The 18391-nt window shown below is 36.4% G+C and overlaps 1 protein-coding gene across 1 annotated transcript; it reads left to right on the top strand.

Annotated features, from left to right (window-relative positions):
• Positions 1–1240: 1240 nt before the first annotated feature.
• On the top strand, positions 1241–5798 carry LOC589811 (cyclin-dependent kinase 5 activator 1). The gene has a single exon (XM_003724664.3). The coding sequence runs from the start codon at positions 1410–1412 to the stop codon at positions 2664–2666; it is 1257 nt and encodes a 418-aa protein (XP_003724712.1). The 5' UTR covers positions 1241–1409; the 3' UTR covers positions 2667–5798.
• The last annotated feature ends 12593 nt before the right edge of the window (positions 5799–18391 follow it).

The raw sequence follows: 18391 nt of genomic DNA, 5'->3' as shown, positions 1-18391 counted from the left end.
ACTAAGTGAAATTTCTCGTCTTTATTCTATTAATTGCACATATTACGTCATCATCTATACGCACGTTATTAACAGCCCGACGTTAAGGGCTCATTAGTCCTAACATGATCCCCTTTCCTCTCTCTCCTCTCTCTCTCTCTCTCTAATTCTCTCTTTCTCTCTCTCTCTCTCTCTCATGTATCGGTACTGTATAATTCTTCTGAGTGAAACAAGTTTTTGTTGGTATTTTTTAATATAAATCTTAACATTTTAGAAAAGCCCTTTAGAGAGTTTTGATGGAGAATAATGTTGTTTTTTCTTAATTGTTTCGTATGGGGGGGGGGGGGCAAAATCACCATAAAATTCCCATTGAGAAAAATGTGTATTCCACCCGAATGTTCTTTGAATTATTTATTTGATGTTCAAAAAAGAATTTGAGTGAATAGATCACCATAAACCTACAAATAATGATAAATGATACTCAAATGCGCCTTAATGTGAAATTTGATATGGCATGATAAAAACAAATTGCCATGGTATGAAAGAATGGTAGGGATATGAAGCAACAAGAACCGAAGACTCCAATTTATAAAAGCAGTTTTCAACTTGATGAAAACATGTAATCGTTCATCGTCTCGGAAAAAAGGGAACGAATTTGATACAATTAGCACTATTATCCTGGATAAAAGAACTGAACAAAATTAACTCATTTAAGTAATAAATTGCTTCTGTGGTGAATTCAACGAATACAACAACTGAGGAATTTTTACAAAAGAGAAGTAAGGAAAATTTGAAAACACTGTCTGCTATTAACAATGCGTGTACACTCAACAATACTTAGAGACCTTTAAATTAGCACAGGACAATACAGAACTCAGAAGAAAAGAAGAGAAAAAAAAACTTAAGAAGTGAAAAGAGAAAGAAAATGAGAATGGGAAAGAGAGAGAGCGGCTAGGAGAGAAGGATGAGGAAAAAAGCCACAGCGAGGATGACATTTAAGAGGCAGGCGCATGGATGGCACGCGACTGTATCACAAAACCGCGACTCCATCTCCGTTCCCCTCCTCGTACCACCAGATGCATACATCACTCAGACAATTCGATATAAGATGCATCCAAACAAACACGCATGCGCATTCTCCCCAGCTACCGTCCTTCCAAGCACGCTCATTAGTCAGCGCTGGGCGAGGCGTCGTGACGTCACAGCTCCGCACTCGCTCAGGCAGTCAAAAGGCAGCATTGCACAGCTCACGGAACAGTCTGCGATCTGATTGTCAAAGAGACTAGTGCTACGCCATTTCGGCTGCTGATAAATATCACGATTTCGTTGATTCTCTTCGTAAACAGCCGTGAATATCGCCAACATTCCTCAATGTTTCTGTTGAAAAGCTGTCTCTCACTGTAAAGTGCATCAAAGACTGACGAGATTATATGTTGCTGTGTTCAACATCTGGAGGGATTTTATCTCCACTCCAAGCCGAGGTATCTACTGTCTGTGGCTGCAGTTGCAGTTGCAGAAAACTTCGCAATCCTTTCAGCATTAAGATATCTCCTGCAAACATGGGTACCGTCTTGTCGATCTCACCAAAGCCTCATCGGGGCGATTATGGCGGCTATTCGGACACTACTACGCTCAGTGTAGGAAACTTAAATGAACTGTACCTCAACAACAGCAAGAATGTAGCCAGCACCAAGGAAAATATACATCTGGTTGGTGAGCGGCCGATGCGAAAGCACAATTCCGCCCTTTTTATTAGTGCTCTGGGGCTGAAGATGTTCAGTGTCTCCAAGAAGAAAACAAGCAGCACTGGAGTAAGTACAACTTCTTTGGATACTAACTTTAACAGCAGTAAGCAATCCCTGACAGGATCAGATAAAGCGAATAACAACGTGCTCAAACCGAAGAATCACTCTAATCAAAACACGAACAATGCTGTGTACAGGCAGTATCCTGATAGCGTGGCCATCCTCACACCTCAGAAAAAGGACTCGAAAATGTTGGATTCGAGCATCAAGAAGTCGTTTTCATGTTTCAATCTTAATTCGCACTGTCCATCGAACGCCCAGAATGGCCACCACCAATCACACAAGCAACACAAAATCAGCAACGTCTCTGGATCCACAGTGACGACAACGTCAACAAATGGACTGAATGGCTTCCGAAAGGTGTCTAGCCATGGGCTACGATCTTCATCCGGTGTTCAAACCAACCCTAAGAAGATCCTGCAGTGCTCAACCAGTGAGCTGCTGAAATGTCTTGGAAACTTCCTCTGCAGGCGATGTCCCTATCTGAAGAGCTTTGATGCCAATGATGCTATTATGTGGCTGAGGGCTGTTGACCGATCCCTTCTCATCCAGGGCTGGCAGGACATCAACTTTCTCAACCCCGCCAACGTCGTCTTCGTTTACATGCTCGTGCGTGACCTCCTCAGTGGTGATGCAGTGGTCAAGAATGAGTCCGAACTCCAAGCCATGGTCCTGACCTGCCTCTACCTTTCCTACAGCTACATGGGCAATGAGATTAGCTATCCCCTCAAACCATTCCTGGTCGAAGAGGACAAGGACAGGTTCTGGTCCAGGTGTATCAAAATCATCAACAGCTGTAGCTCAAAGATGCTGAGAATAAACCAGAATTCCAACTACTTCACGGACGTTCTAGCGGACCTTAAATCTTTTGCAAGAAGTTGAATAACTGTTTCGATGGTTATGGGATTGTGCATTTTTCATAAACAGTAGAAGGCCAGTTGAAAAACTGGTCTTCATTTTATAACCATATTGAAAATCTAACTTATAAGGGAGCCACACCTTTTAACTGTGGAACAAGATTATATATATACTTGATTCGTTCTGAAGAATCTTAATATAATTATGTATTGCTCAGTCAGTCACCGCGTTACCTGATGAAATGTTTAAAAGGTTTTATATCTGTATATCGTGCTGAATACTTGATTGTACTATGTATATATCTGAGATGATTTTACTTGTTCAAGAAACTATATGTGTGTCATGCTAGTCCACAAAGAAGGCATATTTATCATTTGTTTTGCTGCACTTGTAAACAGGAGATACTGTACAGTAGATAAGAAGTATGTTTGGGTGTGGGTTAACGAGATGGTATGCCGAATATTGATATCATACATGCGATATGGCTGTCTTTCAGCGAGGCGCGTGGCTGCCTAGGGGGAAAGCGAAAAGAAAAAAAAAACAGCTCCGCCTGAAGATGGATAAGCAGACAGCCAGCAATCTTTTGGTAGAATATCAAATACCGTTCTGTTTCACTCTCTCCTTCCCCCTCTCTCACTCTATATCTTCCTTTGATTTTGAGAAGACTGGCTGTTTTTCATCGCTTGCCTCGCTTTCACTCCGCAGGCCTCGATCGGCATAACATCTCGTGTAACCCAATAACACTGCCTCTTGCTCTGTTCTTATTGCATGACATGGGCAATCACATAAGCAGAATGAAGGCATAGAGCGGCCTCCGTTCACAACCAAATGGCATTTCCATTAAGATTGCTTAGCTGGAATGTAGAGCAGCTATAGAGGCATAGGCGGTTATTTTGCAAAAGGGTTTTTGTGGGGAAAGAACATGTACTTAACGATCGATGCATAAGCGGAATCTATAAAACAAGATTAAGATATCAATGCATTCCTTACTGAGTTGTAAACCAACTGCAATGTCGTGTGATATAGTGTTCGATTGTGATCATTTTTTATTATATTAATTTGACTTTTGCTTTTTTTTTACACCAAAGAACAACGAAATATTTTTGTAATGATTTGCAGTTGCCATTTGTAACTTTTGTGCGATTTTATTTTCACTCGTGTAAGTTATATTCGTTATTAATCCTCGTTCTTGTGGAATCCCTTGGTTTCTTTTGTATATCATTTATATGATTTGTTACTCACGAAAGGGAAGCATTTTCTGTTTAACATTTTAGAAGTAAGCCCGTTTTTGCTCTTCTTATAATCGTACCCTAGGGAAGATGATGCATATATCATTTCTCCTAAATTCATATTGTAGACGGCGGATTACTATTGTAAAAGGTCACAAACACATAAGGTCAATCTGTATAACTGTGCAATATTCATAACTGATTGTGTATCTTTCATCTAAATAGATATAGATTGCAATTAATTTATAAAAACGTTCTTTGCTGCTGGCCCTGCTGCTTTGTTGGAACCTTTCAAAAACAGTGAAACGGTTTGAGCAATAGTTGAGAGTTTAAAACACAAATGATATTTATTTATCTCCTTCTTGGAGGAAGAAAATCGAATGATTTGGTTTTGTTTAGACATTTTCTTGCCATAGATTACGGGTTTTACCATTCGGATATCTTTTATTTCTGATAAATTATATAGTGTAGTATTTATTCATTATGCACAAAACAGTGGCGACGTGTAATGGCTATGCTGGCGAACGCTGTGTTGTGTGGGCTTGTAGGGCGAGTACGAGCGAAGCTCATTAACATTATTATTGACTCTCTCTCGCTGGCGCTCCATCTTACACGCACGGCAGAGCTCGCATCCATTTAACGGGCCCGTTACTATAGCAACGGGTTTGCATCACCACGTAATCTCATTACTTGGGGGTCTGTGTAATACTAATGAAGGGTTGATTGTTGAATTAAGACTGCCGACTGATGAATGCAGTATCGTTAATATATAGCAAACTGTATGGCTCCTACAAAGCGCACTGCAATGTGCGTGGCTTATGGTTGAATGAAATATTGCATTTACAGTTCTTTTCATCGTCGAGTAATTGACGGTTTTCTTCCTCTGGAATAAATATATGATTATGAAACTTAATAATTTAGTAAAACCTTCAACAAGACATAATATGTAAGTCAACTCCCATGCAGATAGATCATTTTTTGCAAAAAAAAATTGAATAAAGATTCACTTAACAAACCCTAGATAAGCACAGGCTACGCAGTTTTAACAACACAATGGTCTTTACAGTTCTTCTTTGTGAATGAAATTGAAAATGAAAATTTGATTATGGACACAACTGACTGTGATTCAAATGATTTTCCATTGTTCATCTCTTGCCAAAGATCATTTGACATAGAAAGCATACACGCTGTGTTATTGTATAAAAAAGTCTAGCTTTTTGGCTGACTTCATCAGGAAATGAAGCAGTCGTTGTTAGTGTCAACACCGGAATCTAGGTCCGGAAAATCACGCGACCTGGCCAGTCAAACTATCTCAACCGAGGACTGTCTATTGTTGTGAAGAACTGATCAGCCCGTATACATGACATCAATCATAGTGAAAGCCGATAGTTTTAATCAGATACTTAACGTTAAAAGGGTAATATGAGACATGCATATCAGTATTTCGCGCTAGGATTCCAGATGAAAAATGAAACAGAAAATGTTCATATAACTAGTAAACTTGATAAAAATTAACCTTGTGTTCCAGTACTGTTTTAGACAACAGATCTCTTGTACTATACCCCTATCATTGTACTGTTGACTCTATGATTGAACGCAATGTTCTAGGCACAACATTATATATACCAAGTTGATGTTGTTGTGGATGCGTTTATAATTGGCTTCAAGATAACGCTGTCATGTTATCCCATTTCTTAACTTTTAAACGTTTTGTGTCATAGTACTGCAAATCCTTCGTGTACTATTCACTGTCTATGGTCATATTTACTTCTTACATGTCGTGTCAACTGCTTCACAATTGTATCTTCACAATTGGTTAAACAGATCTTTATGGATGTGTGTGATGTAAGAACAGAAGAAAACAACAAAAACAAATAAAAAATAAATAAATAATTGCCCTATTGTTAGGGCGTGAAACTATTCCAGATATTTATCGATTTATGACTCATTTATGTATGATTTTATGTGTTCTTGGTGTGATGGTTGTGACTGAGTTTTATTTTTGGCTGGAGAGGGAGAGTGGACTGGTATGCGAGATGCAGAGTTACAAAATCAAGATAGTACGGTTGTGTGTGTGTGTTAGTGAGATATATATATATAGAGAGAGAGAGAGAGAGAGAGAGAGAGAGAGCAAGAGGTAAGGGGAAAGATAGAAAGATATTGTCGGAATAATAACCATGGCAAGAGAATCCCCGAACATGAAGTCTTCATTATTTAATTGTAATGCCATTTTTCTTTTAATTTCTAAGATTCCCCAACAATTTAGTGCACTCTCGATATTGTGCTCCCTCTCTCTCTCTCTCTCTCTCTCTCTCTCTCTCTCTCTCTCTCTCTCTCTCTCTCTCTCTTTCGCTTTTTTCTACATTGTTGTACTACTCCTGTTCCTGCTGCTGCTTTCTTTGATCCCTGTTTTCATCTCGCTCTCTTTTTCATTCTCTTGTCCCTCATCTTTAATTGCTGTCTGGAAAAATTAATGGGAGCATATATCATCATTGTAAAATGAAACTGAAAGTTTAAAAACAATTCTATTCATGGATGATTATAATGAGTTTATCCAGAGCGGATAGGGTGGCTCGTTAAGTGTAGAATAATGATAGTCTAGTATTCCCTATATAACTACCCTTTGATTACAATTCCTCTATATCTGTATTCGTACTCCTCCTTCTACCTTTTATTCTTCCTCTTACTCTTCTTCCTCTCTTTCTGTCTTATTATTTATGTTGTGTTTTTTGAAAGAAAATCATTTTCTTCTTTGTCGTCGTTCTTGTCTCGTCTTCTTCTTCGTTTGCTTTTTTGTTAAAATTCTAATTGGGTATGCTCTTCTTCTTTTTGTTGTTGTTCTTCGTTTCATTCTTCTTCCCTTCTCTTCTTCTTCTTTTTTTCCTTCTTCTTCTTATGAGTATGATCATGAGCATCAGTAGCACCAGCATTATCATTATCAGCATGACTGTATTGATCATTGTTATTTTTAGTATCAAACACTTTCATGACTATAATCATGTAGACAGAAAGGTCTATGCTCAGATAAGCAATCATATGGTGAATGTGAGGAACTATAAGAGAGATGGTCTGCAGGGGGAGAAAAAAGGCAAAGAGTGAAGGAGAGTGGAGAGTGTCGAATACCACTAAAAAAAAAAATCATATATATATATATATCAGTGTGTCCATGTGTGTGTGTAATGAAAGACGAATTTGGCATAAAGTACTGGAAGTATTAAACCAATGCGGAAATAAGAGCAATACCATAGTAAGCAATGACTATATAGTATCAGGCACGCAGTCATCCAATATTGTTTTCTTCTCCGATGAAACATAACACCTATGACAACATAATGACTGGCACCGTGAACCCCAACGCCATTGGTATAAGCTGAAAGTGCATTACACATCACCTCTTTGTCCTTCGTATGATGGTCGGTAAGAAGCCTGCTATGACAGTGGTTTAGTCATAGTGCTGGTAACGAAGATGGGTAACCTGATACGATAATGCAGTGTCTGTCCGAGCTGCCTACCACCCGTAGATACGAGACACTAATACGATGATGCCATATAATTCATCCTTGTTCGTTATGGATATGACAGGCCCATGTGAGTGCTATGATGTCGTGGGGTGCCATATCCCTCCGTGTTCAAGACATTGATTACCTGTGCTCACATAGTACAAGCCTATGTACGTCTAGGTAACAGTGTTGATGCACAAAGTAAAGCCTTATTGATTGGTTTTCATCATCCCTGACGACGATAGGTATGATGAATTCAAGCTGGTAATACATCAAGCGGACTCCTATCAGTCTCATGTACTCTAGAGGGAGAACGAAGTCAAGGAAAATGAAACTGGAACACTGAGAATAAGAGATAGAGACAGAGAGAGAGAGAGAGAAAGAGAGAGAGAGAGAGAGAGAGAGAGAGAGAGAGAGGGGGGGAAGGTGGGACAGGACTATGAGAGACGAAAGCCTCACAGATAGGCAGAAAGAGAGAGAGGGGGATAGAAACAGGGGGGGGGGGAATATTACAAAAAACATAAAGACGTAGAGAGAATCAGAGATTGGCAAAAAGAAAGAGGGAGTGAATAGTGTGAGAGAGAGAGAGAGAGAGAGAGAACATAATAAAAACAAAAATCATGAGAAATATGAAGAGACAAAAGGAGAATCAGAGACAGAGAAACAAAGAGAGTTGGAAGGAGAGTAAGTGAGTGAGTGATTGATTGAGAGAGAGGGGGACAGAGAGAGAGAGAGAGAGAGAGGGCGAGAGGGAGGCAGAGGGAGAGAGAGAGAGAGAGAGGGGGGGGGGGGTGAGAATACCACACCGAAATGTATGCAAAGCGAGTGGCAGGTTCATTAACGTACACTTAAAAACTATGACAGAATTCATATTTTTTGGAATAAAATAAAATTGTGTCAAAGCGAAGGGGGTAACGAGAACTGCAAAACAAAATAAGGAAGTTTTGAAGTAGAATCGAAATGAGCGGGTAACATGAAAGTGAACATGTTTTAATTATTTAAAACGCTTATAACACTGTCCAATATCATTATTCCCATGAAAATGCACTTAACAATAGTTGTAGGCATGTTTTCAGATAGATATAACACAAATTGTCTTTATTTACCCTTTAATTGCTTATTGAGGATGAATTCTAAGTGTTATTATAATTAGAACAGTTTCATTTCTGACAATTCTACTACAACAAAATGTAGTCAGAGCACTCATGAGAAGAAACACAAATATCTAAGAAATAAATTTAGAATAAATTGAAAGTAATTTTAAATTTTAAATTTGTTTTATCTATATATATTCGAAGTCTGATAAGTGTCAATTTCTTATCATTTTCAACCAATCAGTAGTGTTAAGCATGTTTATTTTTAAAGCATCTCTCGTGTATCTTTATTTGACTTTTTGATTATCATTATTATATTTGTGAATTGATCAGCATTTTTAACTAAATATATACTAGAGTAGTGTCGTGATGGTGATGATAATTCTTACATTTCTGGTTCACCTAATTAATTTCATCTTTTTTAGAACTGCCAGAAATGGCATTAGATATAAAATGTAAATAAAGAATCAGGCTGTATTTATTTATATCGCATTACGTCTTATCTGGTGTGCTTTCCCCTTTCCGTTATATATAGGAGCTTTCTCATTTTCATAATTATTTCCTTGTTTAATACCTTTATCATGTACCTCGCATGACCATACACGTGGTTGATTGTATAAATTGAGAGTTGATTGCATGAATACAAATAAAAGTACTCTATAAATATGTGATGGGAAAAAAAATTAAAATACATGCTCCTAGAAGGGTTTCTCTAATGAGTGCCAAACGTTTATTCTTGAATTTTCAAACCATTGGTAATCCCTGCAGGTCATTAGGAAGAGAAATATGGAATAGAAACAAATCTCTACGAGATTACAGATAAACTTTAGTACTGGTAATGCGATTCGTTGTGAAAGAAAAGGTGTGGAAAGGATCAGGAACAGTTGATCATGTAGCATGTAAGTATTGGTGTGCACTGCAAGGTTCTGGAGTCATCAAAATCATGATAAATTTGACCGAGTCTTGGTAAAGTAACAAGCACTGTACACAGAAAGCTATATATGGGACAACACACATGGTGTCGGGGCTAGACTACCTCGATTTCCTTGTCTTTCTATGCTCATTACTCAGCCAGTATACATTTTTTTCCAAAATTGTTCGGCACATGTCATTTATTTGTAATCTTGAACATTCAGTGTAAGTTTCGTTTGATTCTGTGAGAATTAATTTTCTTTTTTCTTTTACCAGAACTGGAGTTTATCTTTAAGTGAAAATAATCAATAATAAAGTTAGGTGATTATGAAAATACTTGCAAAGAAGAAAGTATGCTATCCTTCTTCAAAGCATGTACTAATACTGCTTTAACAAATGTGAGACCAAGACTGTCGATGCTTGCAACTATACAATGAACGCTGTAAATAGCAACATAGAATTCTACACTGGCGATTGTCTTGATTGATGAGTCTAATGAGTCTAGCTCAGACAGACCTCTTGAAGTAAATTTTTCATTAAAGGGACTTGGTAGCATTGTTCAGATGAGAGAAAATGGTGCTAAAGTAGTTACCTCAATTCAAGATGTATAATTAAAGATAATCTAAAGGTTTGAGTTAAAACAGACCATTATTGATGATAAAAAATGGGAAACCTGATCTGATCGATTCTTTAATTCTCGCAACGATATTATTACAATTTAATTACATTTTAGGTGAATGTACATGGGCATAAAGTAATAGATTAGCTCTCAGGCTCTATATACCATTCCAGACATCTAAGCGTTGAAAGATTTTTGAAAGCCCGTCTTATGTCTTATTTTCATGGACAAAACGGTTGAGAAAATTCAAAATGGTTGGGAGAATTTACTGTTAAAGAATATCGCACAGTGACTCCTTCACAGAAACCCATAAATATATATGTGGTTTGGGAATTTTGTTTTAGTATTTTGTACATGTTAAAGGGTTAGTACAGTAGAAGGAATATAATTAGTAACATTTCTTTAAAAAAATAACGCAGTTTTTTCATCGACCTCTAACAATGTTTCCGAGTCAATTTCACTTACGTTACTATCTGACGACGGTCACGTTTCCAATCAGCTGACTATTAAAGATTATGGCAGTTATAAAATTATATGAAAGTGGGAGTCAGTAATTTGGTTTCTGTTTATTGTTGTCGAATGTAGGCGTAGGTAATGAGGCCCCGTGAAGAATAACAAACAAGCTAATTCCCTCTCCGTGAAGTCCATTTGAGATTAAAGAGATTTGTTGTTCGCGAATTCTAGTGTCTGCAAGATTTTGGTAAGCCTTTAAGGTCCAAGAAAACAATTTTTAATTCTGCTAATTGAGTAATGCTGTCAGCTCTGTATACTTAGCAGAAAACTTTTTGTATTATCAAATGTTGTGCTATGCAAAGAAGAATATATGAAAGCTCACACACCACTCATTTTCTTTATTATTCAGAGTAAATTTAGAACACTAGCTTTGGCGTAGAAAGAAAAGAGGCAAAAGACAAAGAAATGGGAGGTAAAGGAAGATAAGGACCTTTTAAAGAAAATATGTAAACATCACCTTCGTTGATTGCATATGTGTATCAAATAATCAATGTATAAAAACGATGAATATCGTTTTTTTTTTTTTATAGCTTTATCATTTTTGTATATAATTTTTCTTTTCATAAGATTTTTTTCATTTGACACGGTATTATGACCCCTTCATGAAACAATTGTACTCCTTCAAAATAAAACATGAACATTTAATTTTGTTTGAATTTCTTTTGAAAGGAAATGTACTTCAAGGAGTTGCATATGGCTCGATTTAAGCTGTTTACAAATACAACTTTCTTATTCTCTTTCGGATATTCCTCAAACGCAATCTGCTTCTCTCATTTGTCTCGTTTTTAATAAAAACCAAATTATATTGAGAGTGGACTTACCCTTTGACACTGTTAGAAGGGAAAGGTTATAACCTTTCTATAGTAATTCTTCACATTCATTTTCTCTACTTTAACATTTAAACAATTTAGATTTAACGTGAATCGAAATACATCTTTGTAAGAGGAAGCATGTAGACGTTGCTTTCATATAATACGGGGTCTCGACTAGTATAGTTTATATGACATGTGCTGTGACGCATATCCATTGAAACGTGCACTGATTGAATAGTCATAATATTTTCATTGACGTTATTGTGCCGCAAAAATTGCTTCCAATGTACTAAGCAACAATGCGATTGCTCTCTCGTCAGGTTCTTTATACAAGTATCTCCCTGAATCTTCACATTTTTATCTAGATCACTAAATAGTTTATACAGTATTAAAATCAGAAAAATGAATGTTCCTGTGAATTGCGTTTTTTCTCGTTTTAATAAAACCAAGTTATATTGAGGATGCACTTACCCTTTTTGACATTGTTAGAAGGGAAAGGTTATACCCTTTTATATTAGTCCTATACATTCATTTTCGATATTTTAGCATTTCAAAACCTAGAGTTATCTAAACAAAGCTATGAAGGAAGAACCCGATGATGTAGCATTTTCATGTAGCTTTCATATCATACGGCCCACTCTAAAAACTGAAATGTTAAATCACCATTTAAAAGGGCCGAGGAGTAACCACTTTTTCAAAATGGTAGATTAACACTTTAAACATGCTGGATCCGACATTATAAAGGTTGAATCTAGCAGGTTAAAAATATCAATCTGACATTTTGAAAGACATTTTGAAAGAGTGGTCACTCCTCGGCCGTTTTAAATGGTGATTTAACATTTCAGTTTTAAGTAGAGTTATTTAAACAAATTTTGGAGCATTTACAGGTAATAATAATAATAATATTTAATTAAATACTTAAACAGTATTAAAATCAGGAAAATAAATGTTCCCGTAAATTGCTTTTATTGTCCATGATGATAATTATAATAGTAATGATAATGATAATAATAATAATAATAATAATAATAATAATAATAATAATAATAATAATAATAATAATAATAAGAATAGTAATAATAATAGTAATAACGATAATAATAATAATAATAATGATAATAATAATAATAAAAATAATACTAAGAATAGTAATAATAATAGTAATAACAATAATGATAATAACAATAATAATAATAATAATAATGATATCAATAATATTAACAATAATAATGATAATAATGATAATAATACTAACAATATAAATAACAAATAAATACCGATGGTCTGGTTAGCACCAACTCTCTCCCCCGAGCCAGGATAACGTCAAATAACCATTCCTAACTATTATGATGATATAAAGACTTTAATATAAATGCTAACGGCGTAAATGAGAGGACCCGCTTGACCTAGTTCCCACTCGCCCGGCAAGGGTTCTGAAGAGACTCAGACAGGTCGTCATTCTTTTCTGGACCAAAAACTACAATACGAGAATAGAGCAGAGCGGGGATTTTGAGAGCAAAACTGAAATGAAAAGGGGCTACTTCAAGAGAATTGATACGATATGGCAAGACAGAGGTCTATTTCCAACACCAGAGCATATGAAGACGTACATGCAGACTTTAACAATTAATATAGACTTACTCTTTAACAACGTTTTTTTAATTGATTCCTTTTCATTTGCCTTCTTTACTTTGCGTTCTTTTGCATCCTTTCACGTCATTTCTGGAGACTCACTGAAAATATAGCACTGTATATACATGGATTTTCTGTTCTCTTGTTTGCATGGTAAAACCTCAGTCACACCGACCCCATCGACTCAAGACCGACTCCAAACTGACTGACAGTTGGCCATTGGGAGTAGTGTAATTTTTGTGATCGGTCTCTTGTCGGTCTGGTGTCAGGTTCGTTGGTGTGACTGACTCAGTTACAAGGCTCCAGTTTGTGACTGAGGCATGGCGTGCAATCTCCTCATTGCATTTAATGAAACGGCCGACCTGAAAATGAAATTGAATTCGCAGAGGCGTCGGGTTCACGGAGATAATGTCAGTTGCATAAGCAGAATACGACACGACCCATGCATGAACACATTATGTTTCTGCCCCATTATTTGATTGATTTTCACCTTGGAAAGATTATATTTCTCTTAATTTGCAATATCCATACACGTGTTCGCTAAGGCACGTGTGTTCAATATCATGTTAATACTTTCTATTGTATTTTTCTACTCAGGTACAAGGGCACAAGGCTACAGTTTTTGCCGGTAGTGTCGTGCAATATTTAGAAAAGTGTGTCAAGAAATGGCACTAACATAAGTACTCAAAATACATTTGACATCCTTCTTATTCCTTCTAAACTTCTGTTTGCTACGAATTTCTACTTTCGAGTTACAACAATATTTGGTTTTATGAAGGTTTATCATCATGTAGTACACTATCTACGGATTAAGATAAAACATCAGATGAATAAAACAATATTTATACTTATAGAAGAAAGGGTAAAGAAATGCGGTTGGTTTCCAAAAAAAAAAGATTTGTATTTACATGTGAGAAAATAGAGATATAAAGAGGTACTGTGCGGTTAGGAGAGACAAAAACACAGGAAAGGAGTGCTTCAAAAAGGAAGGACGTTTGCATTGCGTATGGAAAAAGTAGAGAGGAATAGAGGAGAGAGAGAGAGAGAGAGCAAGAGGGATAGGGATGTATAGAGAAAAGAAGAGAAAGAAAGAAAGAGGGAGAGGGGGATAGAACGAACTTCGCAACAAACGTTTTGACCTACGAGTGCAACTGAAAAGATGCATACACGTATTCTTCCATTTCCGCAGGCTATGCCCTGCCAATATTGCGCGTGTCGCCAGTGTGTTGTTTTTCATCAACTCACAATCGTCATCTTATCCCCATCATACTACGATTGCTAAGTCCTTGAAAGATTAACTCAGAATTCATGAAGATGATATAGATGTGATTTGGCAATTCAACTCCTGCGGCTAAGCCGAATTACCCCCATTCGACCGCATGAACTGCAAGTACTCGAATAATTTGTCAAAATATCGAAATGAATTTATAGAAAGGGGAAAGATTACGTCAGCATTGTTGCCAACGATACAGGGAGGAAACCTTTGCAATGGAGACCTTTCTTCCTTAGGGAGACTAAGATTATCCGCTTTTCAAGAACCCATCTTCACAACAAATCAATCAAAATGTTCAGAGTAGGCATAGCCAAGTAGGGAGGATATTTCTAAACTCCTTGGTATAGCTGACAGGCCTGTACATTTGCATTTGTTGACCTTAGTACAATGGAAAATGAAGTTGCTAGTTGTAATTTTTAAACAAAACGAAATAGATAAAAATCTAAATGATACATTGTGACAACATTATATGGGGAATTAAATTATTTCAAGAGCAGTTGGTTTTATGTGTTAGATGGCAAACTCATTTTTGTTGGGTTTTCAAGATATTACTGTGGTTTATTTGGTTTACAATAATTAACTTTAATAAATATCTGAATATACTGGATGGAGAAAGGATTTATTTGATCATATATCAATCAACGGAGATACATTTTTTTTATTTTTTTTTTATTCTACTACTGTTTTACGAAAGATGCCTTTCCGCCAACAGGAACGGGAGAACCAAACATCATCATCGCGATTGATAATGCTCTACGTACCCTTCATGCGCAGCACCCGCGGCTATTTTACCTCGTTATTAGTTTATCTAAATCTTATTATTAGCTCGCTGTAGAGCTATTGACACTCTCGCTTGAAAGAAACGATGTTAATATGCATATCACAATTTTATACTCTAAAAGAATGGGAAAGACAGTAATGATCACAACTATTACTAAAATAAATAATGATAATGATATTTTTAGTCTTCCCAGGTTAGCCAGTATTAATAATGTTCTTCCTTGGGGGCCCTGCAATTATTATTATCCAATTTCCAAGTTTCGTAAAAATAAATTAAAAGCATCATCAAAATATTTCCTATACGTTACTTGGTATCTTGGTATTTTGGGTAGGGTATATACAGATGCGAGCTGCTAATATTGCAAGGTATATACTATGCTAAAACCGCTTCCAATATATGAATACAGCGTACATGCCAATTGATACAAATACAACCCATGCACTATAGTCTGTACACTGTAGGCATCGTTTCACAATGCTAAATCTGAGGTGCATGGCCCTACGTGTTATCAGTGTCTGCGATATGGTGTAATATTGAACCCCTACAAAAAATTGCGCTTTAAAATGATCATGAAATGCCTCAAAAAAGTAAAAGAAATCTTTGAGTGACCGGTTTTACCATACTCATTTTACCCAATGGACTGTAGTGTTATGAAAACCATTAGGAATACGGTCTTCGAAATTTCGATTTCCGATCCTAAATATCTTGATAATCAGACAGGCGGTCGGGTTGTAAAAGTCCTGAGATTCCTGACTGACCTATAGGTTTATAATTATGATTGCAGCATGAGCTAAATCCAGGATTTTGTGTAAAATCTGAGGCAAAGATACCCAATCCCTTTAAATGATCATCACACGTCTTGTCTTGATTCATATAGTATCTATTATTCCTTCACAATTACCAACAAAGGGGGGAAATATCAACCCATGAAAATAGAAACAAAATGTAGATAAATAATTTTTACTCTCTGACATGTGTAGTACTTCAAGAGATGCAGATCCTGTTTATTTCTGTGTTATCACAATACTGCATTGTACTAGTGTGTTTCCTCTTCCATTTCCTCGATGTTGATACCTAGCTTGGACACAATGAGAATGATTTTATACATTATGCAATGCTCCATTTTTTTAAAGTGTCTACTGAATGGTTTCTTGAAAAGAGACATTGACGCTTTTATATCACATGAATACTGTAGTTTCATGTATCTATACTGAATTGTATAGAAACTAAAACATACTTTCGCGGAAAGGCGCTGAGTATAAGTAATTTCCTGTTCAGTGCAAGAAATAATTTATTTCATTTCATGACACTTTCTGTTGCGCTCATTTAATAAAGATAATTAGCAATAGAATAATGTTTAATGGTATTAAATGGATACATTAACTTGTGCTGTAATGATTTGCAATTGTAAGACTAAAAATTAATCGATTTTGATTTCTTTGATATCGTTTTGAAAGTTCGTCTTATGTCTTTAAGTTAGCCCGAGTCGATTGGAAATTTCGACAATTCATGCGTTTACCATTCCATTTTCTACAGGAATGTCCCATTTTTAAATAGTGGCCTTCACTGTGGGGGGGGGGGGGGGGGGGATTATGAACTCGATGGAAGCCATATATATGATCGGAGAAAGGGGTATCTCCCTATATAACCCTATATACCTTACTAGACTACCAATGAAAAAGATACCATCCAGACACCCTTCCCTCTTTCTCTCTCTCTCTCTCTCTCTCTCTTTCTCTCTCTCTCTCTCTCTCTCTCTCTCTCTCTCATTTTCTCTCTCTCCCACTGTCTTTCTCCCTCTGCATGTTGTTTTGTATACTAATTTTTCCATAAGAATGGTTTTCTTGGATTGCATCTATCATTTCCAGAGTTATTTAGTATATATATAAAAGGCAAAGTGAGGACATTACTTTTTTAATTGGACATTATATATTAGCGTTGACACAACAATATGATTTTCTCTGCGGCTAGTATTACTGCATGCAATTCCAGGCCTATCTGATTTGATGTAATTGTCAAACCAGTATCTAAATTGAATTCTCTCCACAGAGAACAGGCGGAGGACAAATAAACCCTGGGCGATTTGTCAAGATACAAGCTACAATTAACCAAAATAAAGAGTGGCTATATAATACTAAGACAACGTCTTAGCTCTGATAGACACATTATCATGGTGATAAAATGCAAAGAACATTTAAGCTTCTTCACCACATGGTGGGACGTTTGGTTTTGGTTTCGACGTCAATACAGCCCATGCCACACAGCCCGACTCAACTTGACCCGGTTATGAATTTAGCCTAGAGGTCATATAATTGACCTTTCAATAACTTCCTGCTGAGACGAACGATTAGTTATGGGTAAACATGGTGAGATATGAACTAGACATGAAGTTGACAGGGCTTTATGAAAAATAAGAGTAACAATTGATGAAAATAATGAGGCTGACGCGTTTGAGAAGGATCTAACAGAAATAGAAGCAGTTTAAGTGCAATGTATAAGAACAAGAAGATAAAGACAGAAGCCATAAATCACAAGGGCGACTCAAATAGAGACACATTTACCAAAATTAGTGCGAATGGTTTTAAAGAGAATTAATAACGAGGCAGCGAGAGAGAGGAGGTGGGTGTGCAATATAGTTATAGAATGAGAAAAATAAGGACATCATGAATGAAAAGTGAACTGAACAATATTGAGAGATGGAAGCAGAGTGAGGGGGTGCCATGCGGCTAGCAAACAAAGAAAGAAATAGGTTTTTCCTCTGTCACAAACTCTTTATAGGTTCTCATTTCCTATCCTATATTTCAAAAATAATTAATGAAGGTGAAACATTTGAGTTTGCAACTCAAATAGAAAGCAGATGAAAAGCATTCCGCCGAACAAGTAAAAAAAAGACGGAAGTCAAAATATAAATATATATTTATATATATATATCTTCATTGGAAATTCGAGGGAAAAAACGATAGACAAAGAACCACCATTAAAAAAGGAGAAAAATATATACAATAATTGTGTATCTTTTTTTCTCACACACACACACACACGCACGCGCGCGCGCTGATAGTAAAGCTGGAGATTAACCAAAAAAATTTAAAAAAAGGCAAGGGGACGATTCAAAATATAGACAAAAGCAATTATCTGAATGCATACAATCTAGAAGGAAAAAAAGACGATCTTATATACCCAAAGACAGACAAAGGAAGGAAATACAGAGAAAGAGCGAGAGAGAGATCATTGGAGATAGCTTGATGCACATGCATGGCAACGTGGAATATATGAAGTGGAAGAGAGAGAGTGTGGGAGGGAAAGTATATTTTGTTTCTCCTAACACAGATTACCATACCAGATGACCCATGCACTAAACCACTTCAAGTTCAAATAGAAAAC

The sequence above is a fragment of the Strongylocentrotus purpuratus genome, unplaced genomic scaffold (assembly GCF_000002235.5).
Source record: "Strongylocentrotus purpuratus isolate Spur 01 unplaced genomic scaffold, Spur_5.0 spur5_scaffold_19, whole genome shotgun sequence".
Taxonomy (NCBI): Eukaryota; Metazoa; Echinodermata; class Echinoidea; order Camarodonta; family Strongylocentrotidae; genus Strongylocentrotus; species Strongylocentrotus purpuratus.
The sequence above is the reverse complement of the archived record's forward strand: the minus strand, read 5'-3'. Positions and strand labels throughout refer to the sequence as shown.